Below are 13,376 nucleotides of genomic sequence, written 5' to 3'. Positions count from 1 at the left end.
AATATTTATAAATTTCAGACTTTACTGTTCATACATGCACATAACAGTGTGTCTTCTGTCTCGCATTAATTTGTGTGTGTATTTGTACATGTATAGTGTTTTACAACTCTGAAAATCTTTGTACATTGCAGGGAACTACAGATCACTGTTCATTTCCTGAGAAACATGCCCCTCAAGAGATAAAGGAAAACGGGCCAAACAATATCCTCTTCAGCTACTCAGTCACTTGGCAGAGGTCAGACGTGAGATGGGCGTCTCGCTGGGACATTTACCTGCAGATGACAGATGTTCAGATTCACTGGTTCTCCATCGTCAATTCTTTGGTGGTCGTCTTCTTTTTGTCTGGAATCCTCACAATGATAATGATCCGAACACTCCGACGAGACATTGCAAGGTAAGGCCGTCCTTGACAGTTTTTCTTGCTTATGCAACGTAAGTTTCTGTTATGCACATATTACTTGTAGAATAAGCCCCATAAGGGGATAGTGCCATCAGGGCACCTCACATGGTGCTCTGTAGGCATTACTTAAGGTTCTTTGCAAAATCCCTCTGGTTCCTAGCTCCAGCTTCTTTCCTTCCTTATACACTACCTCTGTTCATATTGTCTTTCTTCCATCTAACTTTCCACCCTCTTTAACAATTGTTTCATAGCGCAACTGCAAGGTTTTCCTCCTGTTACACCTTTCAAACCTTCTTCCTGTCAATTTCCCTTTCAGCACTGAATGACCTTATAGGTCCCAGGGCTTGGCCTTCTGCCTAAATTCTATATTCTATTCTAGTCTATTCTTGTAGAATAAGCACATGATGTAAAGAATTCTTTTTTTGTTAGAGAGGGTGTTCAACAAATTTTTCTTTATAGCAACTAGGTTTTTTTATATCTTCGTGCATATACTGCGGATGTTGTGCAATTGGAACCTCAAAAGTTCAAGTGAAGATGCAATGCATTACTACCCTAAAGCGATTTACATAAATTTTTATCTGTTTATTTATTAATTTGTTAATATATTTTTTCTTTTCAAATAACTGATGTCTTCTTTCTGTATTCCCGATACCTTCTGTTGCTTCTTTCAGATGAACACCATATTCTTTGGAATCTTGAATTTCAAGTCAGTGGCCTCTGGTGGGCTCGTTTCCATATGAATAGGAATCATCTCCTAAATAATTATAATAATAATAATCATAGTAATGATGATGATTTATGTTTAGTATTAGAAGAGGATGAGATTATCCCAAATTAATCATAAAGTAATAAATTTAATATAGTGATTATTGATAATGCAAGTTTTATAGTAATAGTGATAATGATAATTTACAATTGTTTTAATATGAAATACAGGTAGTATTGGAAGGTTATACCAGTGAAACCAGTGAACATGAAACAGAAATACTTTAATAGGTGTAGTGCATCATAATTTTTATAAATTAAATCATATAATAGGGAAATCTTATCATAAGCTACTCTAGGTAATGTACCAAGTAGTAGGTTTTGGTGAAAAAAATTTCATTTATAATAACTGGGTATGATTTCAAGTTCAGGACATTGAAGATTGACTCATGCTTCCAAAAAATTTTCTAAATTTTTATTTTGAAATACAGTACAGTACTTCATTCTTTCTTGACTGAAGTAAGTATAGTATATATATAATTATATAATTCAGTTGGTATTGCAAGCCACTGAGAGACAGCTACCTTAGGAAAAGATTGATTGTGTTGAGATGATAAGTATAGGACAGATTTACCATCAAATTTATTAAAACATTATTAACTTATGCTGGTTAACGTGTAAAGCGTTTACAAATTCAGTCATACATTTCATTGCATGAAGATTGAGAGTGAAAATTGGTCAATGATTTTAAAAATTTAAAATTCAAAAGTAATGTATTAAAGACTGGAAAATTACCTACATTTAGGCATCCATCGAAAGAAGATATGATCTTTAGACAACTAAACTTCATTTGGAAAGTTGTACAGTACTACAATTACTTAAATTTAAAAAGCACACAGAGTTGTGAGAAATGACACCATGATCATTTTATAGTTGTTAAATGTGTCCAGGTGTGTTCTGGACTGTGTTGAAATATCTTGAATTTGGAGAACAGCATTAATATTTTCCTTTTTACGTTTTTTTCAGCTTTCATGAGATATTGTAAAGTTCTCAAATTTTATTTTGTCAATTTCAGATACAACGCAGATGAGAATCTGGAGGAGACACTAGAAGAGTCTGGATGGAAGCTTGTGCACGGAGATGTGTTCCGACCACCTCGTTATCCTAAATTATTCACAGCTCTTGTGGGTTCTGGAGTCCAGATATTCTGTATGGCCCTTGTAACTATTATATTAGCTATGTTTGGAATGTTGTCTCCTGCATCTCGTGGTGCTCTGATGACTGCAGGTATTTTACTGTATGTTTTCATGGGATTGATAGCTGGGTACATGTCCGGGAGATTGTATCGTACGTTGCGAGGTCAGCAGTGGAAGTCTGCTGCTTTTTGGACAGCCACACTCTACCCAGCATTTGTTTTCACCACAGGGTTCTTCTTGAACTTCTTTATTTGGGGTAAACAGTCAAGTGGTGCTGTGCCTTTCACAACGATGCTTGCCCTGTTTTCCCTGTGGATATGCATATCTGTGCCACTTAACTTCATAGGTTACTATTTTGGTTTCCGCAAACACCCGTACGAACATCCTGTCAGGACCAACCAGATTCCTCGACAGGTTCCGGAACAAGTGTGGTATATGCATCCCGTGCTGTGCCTACTCATGGCTGGCGTCCTCCCATTTGGAGCCATGTTCATCGAGCTTTTCTTCATTCTCTCGGCCATTTGGGAAAACCAGTTTTATTATCTCTTTGGGTTTTTGTTTTTGGTGTTCATCATCCTGGTCGTGTCCTGTGGTCAGATAAGCGTTGTCATGGTGTACTTCCAGTTGTGCGGAGAGGACTACCACTGGTGGTGGCGAAGTCTTGTCACGTCGGGGGGCTCGGCAGTGTACGTGGCTGCTTACTCTATCTTCTATTTAAGTACAAAGCTGGAGATAACCGAGTTTGTCCCCCTCCTCCTGTATTTTGGATACACAGCGATAATGGTCGCAACTTTCTGGCTACTGACAGGCACCATTGGCTTCTATGCTGCTTATCTTTTTATAAAGAAAATTTATGGTGCAGTTAAGATAGATTGAGGTATGTCATAATTGTGTGAAAGTCAAGTAGTCTTATTTAATTTTTCATTTGTATAAAAGCAGCAGCATGTTACTTGCTTGAGGGTAGAAAGGGAGCACATTTTCATGTGCAAGAGAAAGATTTATTAATCCTATTTTTCAGACATATTCAGTTTTTAGTTATGATTTTATTCTTGAGTTTTTTTTTTACCAAAGCCTTAGATATTTGTACTGTGTAGGTACTAATGTTTTCTTTAATGATTTAGCTGCGTTTGTGATGTGTTGAACTAATATGGTAATTGAGATCAAACAAAGAGTGTGCACTTTGGAACTTTGTATATATTGTTTAAGTCTTCGGTTGGGCTGTCTGTCTCAGATGGCAATGGATGAATAAAAGGTAATGTATGCTGAATATTTCAGTGAATACAGTCAGTGATATTATTTGCTGTATTATGGTACTTGGCTTCATAAGATTAGCTGTTGTATGGTACTTGCCTTCACGAGACATTCAGGTTTGTTTGGAATCCATTTATTTGAAATGAAGGAAGTTATTTGAGGAAGCTGATAGTTTGCAGATCTTCTGGTATGCTGATTTAGCTTCCAGCCTATTAATTGCAGTATCAGTAGAGATTTGTAAAGAGACATTCTCAAAGCCCCTTGAGAATTTTTTCTTCTTTTGTGCATCTTGTCTGTGTATTAGAAGGTTCTCCCCGTTTTTTGCAAGGATCAGAAAGAGCCTCGTTGAGACGAAGTAACAAAAGACACTGAAGATTTCATGCAAAAGTCACATTTTTGTGAATTTGCATTGTGTAGGTATAACCAAGGCTTTGTGTATAGCAACAGAAAACTCCCGTACCAACAGTTTAAAACCTGTGTCCATAATTCATGACATACTTCCCTGTGAATACTTGGATGAGGTGGCTTGCTCTGTTTATATTTGTAAATGCTTGGTATTTGCTCTCATTATCTGTGAAAGGTTAATGAGACCTGACATTTTTCACTTAGTCTTGTCTGTAAAAGATATTGGTTTTGATGTTTGTTTGTACTCAAGTGGAGTATAAGCCAGTTGTTTGTTGTTAGAAGCTGATTATGATATCTGAAGTGAATGTGATTCTAAAAAATTGGGCTGATTCATATTTTTCTGATTTTCAATTGTGGTACTTTATTATAATAGTTTTTTGAATCATACTGTATTTTAGTGTTCTGTTTTGACGTTGTTATGATTGAGATCTGTTTGACATACTTTCCGTGATTATTCAGTTTTGGGAGTAAAATCACTGAGCAGTTAGAATATGTAACCTGAATGGATTCATTATCATTATTTCTGTGGCAGTTTGAAGTTTCTCTTGAGATATCTCAAGAGCAGATTGCAATGGAGTAGAGAAGTACGTCGCAACCCTCTGATTAAGTAGACATTATTCATGTGGCATCATTCATATAGATTCTTTATGGAGTATGACCCTTTCATTTGACCTTTGCATAATTGTATGCATTATCCTCACTGTTTTTATAATATTTAATTAATAAAATTGTTAACTGATACTACCCTTTGCTACTCTATTTTATCATGAATACACTATTACAAATATACATTAAAGATGATAATTTCATGAGTGAGCAAATAAAAGTATACTTGCCAATGTCATTAGATGGTTTAACCAGATCACCCAGTCCATTGCGTGTAAGATTCATCAGAGGTATACAGTATGTCGTAGTTATGTAGCCAGAAGATATAATTATTTGCAAAGGTATAGAATTCATCACAAAGGATTGTAATAAGAAAAAATACTTGTCAAAACTGTAAATATCTTTCAGGTAGTTTTATAGATGGGAATAAGATCAGGGTGTATTGGATACATTATCGTGAAAAGTTGGCTGGTTAGTTTCATGCTATCTTGATTAATGCTTTTGAAGTAATAAGTGATTAACCTTCTTGGTAACAGGACAAGGAATGATCAAAAAAGGACTGAGGCACACGTGCTATTGTGAAGGTAGTGGTCGCCCACAGATTGCTGTGTGGATGAAGTAAACGTGTTAAAAAAGTTTGTTTATTGATACAACAGAAATGAAAGAAACATCTTCCAGAATTTTATTCATTGTTTATTGACACTATTGGCCTCTAATTTTACTTATGCTCAACACCCGAAAAGGCAAAATAGAGTACATAAGTCAACAGGAATCCCAAAGTCATTCTTACGGGTGGGTAATTTGTCATATCATACTCAGTATGGGTAGCCAAGCAAGCTGTTTAGTTTAAATCATCGAAGAAATTTAGGATATTAATTTCATTTTAGTAGGAGAATTAGGTGTGCTGTGAAAAAATGTTATGCTTGATAGCACCAAGTCGTAAGGCCATTTCCATACTATATGTGCTCTAAGTTACTGCTAGTGGTATTTTTTTTAACTAAGTAGATACTTGAATGAATCAGTGACTGGGTGATATTGTTCATTGGTTATCAAAGTGTATTAGCTGAGAGTTCATGGATACTTTTCTTTATTTGCAGGAAGCAAAATCTGTTGTCAAAGCAGTAAGGTGAAAATTATGTTGAATTCACATTGACTTGTGAGACTCCCAGCTGTGATATAAGATAATTTATTACTGGGTTTCTTTAAAAAAATCTTTATTCCTGTTTGAGATGTGTTCAAACCTACCACAGATCATCAGCTAGAAAGTACTGACTTAATATCTACCTGGGAGAGCATTTTGTAGGTATAAGTATGAACATCATCTTAGTACAAGTTTCACGTGTAGCTGAAGTATGACTGGAGTCTAGTACTAACTCTTGAAGGGTATTGCACAAGCTGTTAAATGAGTCATAACTTGGATATTGTTCAGCCTGGTTCTTCATAACCCTTATATCTTCCAGCAGAATTGAGCAATGGCACAGAAATGACCAATACCTGAGGTTTGTTGTTGTTAGAATCTTTGGATCTTGACTTCAAGATAAAGCTGGGGAATGCCACAGACTTGTTTATGGTCCTAATTCCAATTAAATTCAGTGGGCTAGATGAGGACAACAGAGTCATCCACAACAGGATGACTGAAACCATTATGTAAGCATGACTTACTTGGAGTAAAGCTTTACATAAAGGGGTAAAAATATTATACAGTGTTGTTTAGGAATTATCCAATATAGATGTTGCCTACCAGAAGAAAGGGATGAAATATTAATTGGATTAAAAACAAAAATATGCAAACGTACCATTACATTTATTACTGTAGTAGTGCATATTGATGAAATGAAAGATACAGTATTTTTGCAGCTTTACCAGATCTGTAAAATCATATCCATACACTACCACTGTCTGGCAGATGAAATTTAATTTTACCACTTCATGTCCATAAATCGTACAAATTTCACCCAAGGCAGACGGAGACACTAAACTGCTGTCAATCAATGATAAATAATTCTCCTTCTGCCAGCCATTTGCAGTATGGGGATTATGGCAGCTCTGCTTGTCCATCTAACACCGCTGCATTGTGTAGACATCCTAAGCACTGTGAATTGTGTAAATTATAAGTTACTGTGCATAGCTCTTAGTAGACAAAAGCCTCCTTCAGGGTTAGAAAATTAGAAGGATCACAAACATTTAGTTCCTGGTTCTGTAACTCAGTATTTTTGGAAATTTATATTTTTTCCTTTTTTTTGAAATACTAACGATGATATATAAAGTTTAAATATAGTTTAGAGGAGATATAAGTTCTGTCTGAAAGTTGAGAGCATCAGATGACAGAAATTGATATCTTATTTTACATTCTTGAAAAATCTGCTAAATTCTCATACAGTATACAAAAGTTGCTGCAGTATACATTTTCATTGTATCAGTTCTAATTGCAGAAAATGTTATAACTAAAGTTAAACAACAATAGCCTCTGAAATTACTTGTTTCCAGAATACTCAAATTTAGGAGTGGTGCTGCATTCTCATTATAAAATTACATTTATCTGACAAGTGAGGCACATTTCTAAGGTTAAAGAGCTGTCTTGAAGAATGTATTTGCAAATGTGAGGAAAAAAATGGAACAAGAGTAGTGTATAGAAAGATTTAGTCAGCCAGTAGAAGATGAAAGGGAATGAGTGGGAAGTGAAATATAGAAAGCAGTGTAACTGTGAGCTGGAAGGGAGTGGGAAATGACTTAGTACTGTATATTGCTTGCAATGCTCCATTGAAGGCCCACTATAGATAGTACCCTCTTCAGAGAGAAGTGCATCAGTATCTGATTCGTTTGTGAATTACTAAAGGGACTGGTTTTAAGATATAGTAAACTGTTGGACAGTTGGACATCTCCAGATCCAAGTGCACCATAACTTACTTGAAGTACTGTATATTGAAGAAAGATAATGCATTCCATTCAAGGATTTTCTTGGGTTAGGATGTCCCATTTCAGTGACTGGATCATCTTATAAGTGAAAGTCACTCACACTCTCTCTGTTGAGGAAGGTGGTTGTAGTGACAAGGGCAGCACTTTGGGAATTTTGTTCCTCTGATAATTTCTCTTCTAGAGACTGTCAATTGTTGTTGACATGCTTTTTCCCTTCTAAATTTTAGCCTTCAGTAGCATGGTTCTGTTGTGTTGGCAGTTTTGAAGAGTTAGGGTACAGTGCACCCACGCTACAGTAAAATACGAGTATGATAAACGCACTTCAGCACCTCATCTCACACACATCACAAACAGGTTGATAAAAGCCAATGATTTATTGTACAGGTAGTCCTTATCAGTGCATCATAAAATTATCCAGCATTTACCAAAGGCTCATTCTCCACTTGCAGTTGTTGACTTGTTTTCCACTTATTTGTGATGTGTATGCGACAGGTTAACGGCTTGTGTTTATGAAGTGTTACTGGATTTTAGACGCACCCTAATGGAGAACTGTTAAGGGGATTCAAGATCAAAGTATAGGAAAAATGAGCTTAAGAATATGGCAGTAACAATATAACTGCTTTAACTAAACTGTTTTTTAAAAATAAAGAGCTGTTTGCTTCCAGTGGTAGTGCTTCATATTTCTCACACCTGCAGTAACTTGCCAACCAATTACAGAATTGTATTAAACAAATCAGTATTGCAGTGTTTTCCTTCGGGTATCTTGATAGATAGTTGTTTATGAAAGTATGCTACTTTGTTATTTTCACAATTTTGCTTTTGCTCGTTAGATATTGTTTAAACAACCCAGCTAGTTTATGTTTTGGATGTATGAAAAGCCATTGGGAATGAGTGCAAGTTTTGAGTGCAGATGTGTGAACGATGACTAAATTTTGGGAGTATTTTAAGAATTGCAGGTACAGTATATGCTAATGTATGATATTGCAAATGGTTTATATTTTCTTTGGAAAGTGTATTTGAAATAGAACTTGTGTATGTTAGAATGGCATAAGATATACTGTACAGTCTTAAATTATTGAAGTGGGAACTGAAAGACTGCAGTATACAGAAAGAGGCTCAACTGTGCTTATGATAGTTGATCACTGTAGTACAAAATTAAGAAATATTCTTATGCGTTGGTGTAACCTCCCTCTCATGAAGACCTTAAATAATAAGTAAGAGATACAAGTTCATAAATTACCAACTTATTCACCAAGTTTTAAAATTCCATACCACCCTATTAACCATACAATTTCAGCCATTTTTGTTGTGTTGGCATTGGGACAAGATAATGTTGAAAATGTCGCTATGTTCAGGTATTGATCGACAGGATCTTTCTTAATGCTTGAACTGTCTTTTACCCTTTTGGGTGGATTCTGTACTTTTCTCCTCCATATTGAGTTTAAGTAGATGTTAACTTACATCTGTTTCTATTTACATCAAAAGAGAATTATTGATGAACAGGAGGGGCTTCTGTTTTGATTTTTGCTATACATTACTCCATACACACTTTCACTTCAGGTGCATAGTTTGACTTGGTGCAAGCACAAGATGTTTTATTTGGTTAACATCCATACTTTCTTACGTGTCTTGTTTGAAGGTTAGGACAAGTCATTGCTTTCATATTTTAAATATTTGCTTGTTCAGGCCTTTGTGATATTCCTTTGAAATATCTCAGTCATGCGAGAATATAAATATTAATGAACCTCCTTCTGTGAGGCAACCATCTATTCAGTTATTCAAAATGCTAAATGGCCTTTGTTTTGTTTTGAGGTTTTTGTTGGATTACACATCACTGATTTGTTTTCACACCCCAGGTATGTTTCATTGCAATGCAGAAATTGTTTTGACAAGTCGCTGCAAGTGGGCACTTTTTTTTGAAGAAACAAAGCACATGTCATTATTGAACTCTACTTCACCATACCAAATGCACCCTCTACTTGTATATTTGTTTTACTGTGCCTGTAAATATTCATACACATTTTAAATTCTCTTTCCTACACACTTCCATTGCCATAATCCAGTACCAGAGAAGTGTCGATGCCTTCCCAATGCAGAATCAAATATGTATGTTTCCACTGGTTGGAACAGTTTTACTATTACTGTACTGTACTCTATCTTCTTATAGGGTACTTGGATATATATGCGCTTGTGTTTAACAATGAGAGAAATAATTATCATTCCATTTGCATGGGTTTTATTTTATTTATTTGTCCTATATTTCATTTGAGAAGAATATTTAATGAAGCATTAGTGTTGATTTGGTACTGTGTGACTGTATGATACAAGACGATGTATTTTCTACAGGCATTCTTTGTAGTGTACGTGATGTTTAGTAGGCAATCATAGTTTTGACTGCTATTTAAAAATGTGACTTTATTTTGCCTATGAATTGAGTTTAACACTGAGTTGAGTATCCTTTTAGTATACACTAAGTATTAAAACAAGTCTGGCCTTATAAAAATTAATTTCTAAGTGCTTGATGTATGTCAGTTTGTAAGATTAGTTCAGCTTCTAATTTTATTAAGTGACATACAAATTTTATTTCTCAATTTTTAGTTATGACAAGAAAGTCAAGGGATACGTAGGATTTGGTTAATGACATACTAAAATTATTTTTTATTGTTTTATTTTTAGTTCTCACAGAAGGTCAAGGCTACATAGGACTTGATTATCTCTCTTGATCTGTAGTTTAATAATACGGATGACAATAAAGGCAATGGGTTATTCATTTGCTTTGTTGATTTGTGCATCATCAGGGAATATCTTGGTGATGGTTTAAAAACTGTCAACTCGAAACTGCTCCTGTTAAAATCAAAACTTGAATACTTGCAGGTGGAAATTTGTGTGAAAAGGTGAAGGTGAAAACTTATAAGGCTAAATTCATACTATTTTAGACATCTGAAAGAAAAATTTCTATCTAATTGTAGCACATACAGTAGATGCTTTCTTTCAAGTACTGTACCATTCTTCCTCTTAGTGTTTAACAATTATCAAAGGTTAAATGGAATTTAAAGCTTGATTTTGCTATGAGTAGTCCCAATTTAAGAGTTGTGTAATGGAGGTAATATCATAGGATCTACTGTATTGTAATATTCCATTGGCATCCTATGTATTACAGTTTTTGGCATTTATGTGTAAATATTAAGACAAGTAATCCTTTTGCATCGGTTACTGGGTGGAAGTGGATGATAATGTCAGTTCTTTTGGTTTTTGTAAGTCAAGATTGCCTTTGTTATAATACTGATGTAATCATTCAGGTGAAAAAAGCGTCTGTAAATACTGTACTGAATGCCCATGCTCTGAGGATCTATAAATATTATGAGAAAGTTACTTTTGGAAAGATGATGTTGGGTGATCTGCGTGAATGAAAAAAAAGAGAAACATTATTGTTATGCAACATATAGAGTAATGATTAATTTTTTTCTGATGTGAAAGGTTTCCATATCTTTTATGTCTTATATATAGCATGAAGGGCTCAGAAACTAACAAGTTTTAGCATCTTGTAGCGTACTTGTAATCATCTCTTTTTAGATTTATTGGTGGCAATACCAGAGTGGGTGTATTAAGTGAAGATTTATTTTTTCCTTTGGAAGATTGTTTTCATTTTCATTGCACTTTGTGATATTAAAAAGGACTCCTGAAAGTTGCTGTTTTATTATTCTCAACTTTTCTTGAAATATCTCTCATACCTTTTTTTTTTACATGATTTGGTTTAGGGTTATATGCAGTATTTGTGCTTCCTTCCCACCTGGCTACACAGCTTTATAACTCATTTTAACCTTATCTTTATCGTTGTTAAGTAGTTCAAGGTCTTGTTGAACTACTTTAAATATAGCTAGCTGAAACAAAGCTTTGCATTGAAGTATCCCATAGGGGGACAGTGGTGTCAGTGTATCTCACACAGTGTATTGTAGGCATTACTCAAGGTTCTTTGCAGCGTTCCTTCAGACCCTAGCTGCAGCCCCTTTCATTCATTTTACTGTACCTCAGTTCATATTCTCTTTCTTCCATCTTACTTTCCACCCTCTCCTAACAATTGTTTCATGGTTTTCCTCCTCTTACACCTTTAAAACATTTTAAATCCCAATTTTTCTTCCTCCACGAATGACTTCATGGTCCAGTACTTGCTTGGCCTAGACTTTATATTCCATTCTGTTTGGAGTTAAAATATTCAACTCTTATAGAACAGGCTTTGTTCTGTTGTAAAATGGATCATATTGTGGTAAACTGTCAAACATTCGTGTTTTGCACAAAAATCTGACAGATGTGAGATAGGACATCAAACCTAACTTGTAAAACTTCAGTACCTGTTCCTGACATGTAAAGGGGAAGATTTTACCAACACGTCATATTCCTATTAGTGGGTCCAGTATTGATGTCCTAACAACCCTTATGTCAATAGGAGTAGAACATAAATCTGATGAGGGGAATCCTATTGTTTAACTGTGGTTTGCATTTGTGTGTGGGACACTACTTTCCAATTTTCTTATATCATTGTTCTGCATGTCTGTTACTTTGACAATTTAGGAGAGAACCCCTTTTTCATTAACTCAGCTCGGAAATTGAAGTACTGTATTTATTGAAGGAATGATATAGGAGATGATTTTGCAAGCCACAGTAGATGAATTTATCATCCATTAAAAAATAATTAGGCCAAAGGCCAAGCGCTGGGACCAATAATGAGGTCATTTAGCCCTGAAATGGAATTGAGAATAGAAAAGTTTTAAAGGTGCAACAGGAGGAAAACCTCGCAGTTGCACTATAAAACAGTTGTTAGGAGAGGTGGGGAAAGTAAGATGGAAGAAAGAGAACATGAATTGAGGTGCATTAAATGAATGAAATGGGCTGCAGCTAAGGTCTGAATGGATGCTGCAAAGAACCTTGAGTAATGTGTGTAGTACATGGTGCACTGACGGCACTACTTTTTCGTAAGGGTATATCCACTGAGCAAATACTGTGATAACTTACAGTAGTAGTCATTTTAAACTATTCAATAGTAATAATTCTCAAGAGTTAAAAAAAAGTTGAAATATGGTCAATTCTATTATCATCATCATTGTCTCCATTGGACTGTATTAGCTCATGATACCTAAGTCAGGATAAACCACTGTGTGTCAATACTGAATAACGTGAATTTAATACCAAGAAAACTCAAATCAACCATCACATACAGTAGTATTATGATATAAGTGTATTCTTACACAAATATACATAATAAATTACAATACAGTCTAGAGCAGTGGTTCTCAACCAGGGAGGAAGTCCTCCTTAGGAGGGGAATTCCAGTGTTTTAGCGTTAATTGTGACCACACATCGGCAGGCTCAAACTGGCTCTGGGGCCACACCAAACGCAGTGTGCATTGGTCCACACTAATGAGAGGTCACGCTGGGTTTTCTCTCTGCCAGTTTGTGTTAGTGCTTTGTTGCATATTATTTGGAATGCACCTTTTGAGGCAGACAATTTTGGAAAGAGAGCGGCGGGAGTGAATGACATTCTGACATATGGTGAAAGGGGGCATGGGCCAAAAAAGGTTGAGAACCACTGGTCTAGAGCACTTGCAAATGATGTACATCTACTTTGGGAAACTCCCGTGCTCAGGATTAACTGTTCTTATCTATCAGTGCAAAACAAATACCAGTTATGCATCATCCCCATAGGGGGTTAGTGCCACCAGTGCACCTCATGCGCTGTGCACTGTAGGCATTACTTAAGGTTCTTTGTGGCATCCCTTCGGCCTCTATCTGCAGCCCCTCTCATTCCTTTTACTGTACCTCCTTTCATAGTCTTTCTTCCATCTTATTCTCCACCCTCTTCTAACAAGTGTTTCTTAGTGCAACTGGGAGGTTTTCCTCCT

The 13,376-nt window shown here is 35.6% G+C and overlaps 1 protein-coding gene across 1 annotated transcript in view; it reads left to right on the top strand.

Moving 5' to 3' along the window:
* TM9SF4 (transmembrane 9 superfamily protein member 4) overlaps positions 1-11,164 on the top strand; it is a 21,453-nt gene extending 10,289 nt beyond the window's left edge. Inside the window, exons 2-3 of the mRNA XM_067099655.1 lie at positions 132-394; positions 2,181-11,164. Of these exons, the coding sequence (XP_066955756.1) occupies positions 132-394; positions 2,181-3,177 (1,260 nt within the window). The 3' untranslated portion in view covers positions 3,178-11,164. The remainder of the gene's footprint in view (positions 1-131; positions 395-2,180) is intronic.
* The last annotated feature ends 2,212 nt before the right edge of the window (positions 11,165-13,376 follow it).

The sequence above is a fragment of the Macrobrachium rosenbergii genome, chromosome 4, assembly GCF_040412425.1.
Source record: "Macrobrachium rosenbergii isolate ZJJX-2024 chromosome 4, ASM4041242v1, whole genome shotgun sequence".
Classification (NCBI taxonomy): domain Eukaryota; kingdom Metazoa; phylum Arthropoda; class Malacostraca; order Decapoda; family Palaemonidae; genus Macrobrachium; species Macrobrachium rosenbergii.
Note: the sequence above shows the minus strand (reverse complement) of the source record. Positions and strands in the feature narration are given on the sequence as shown.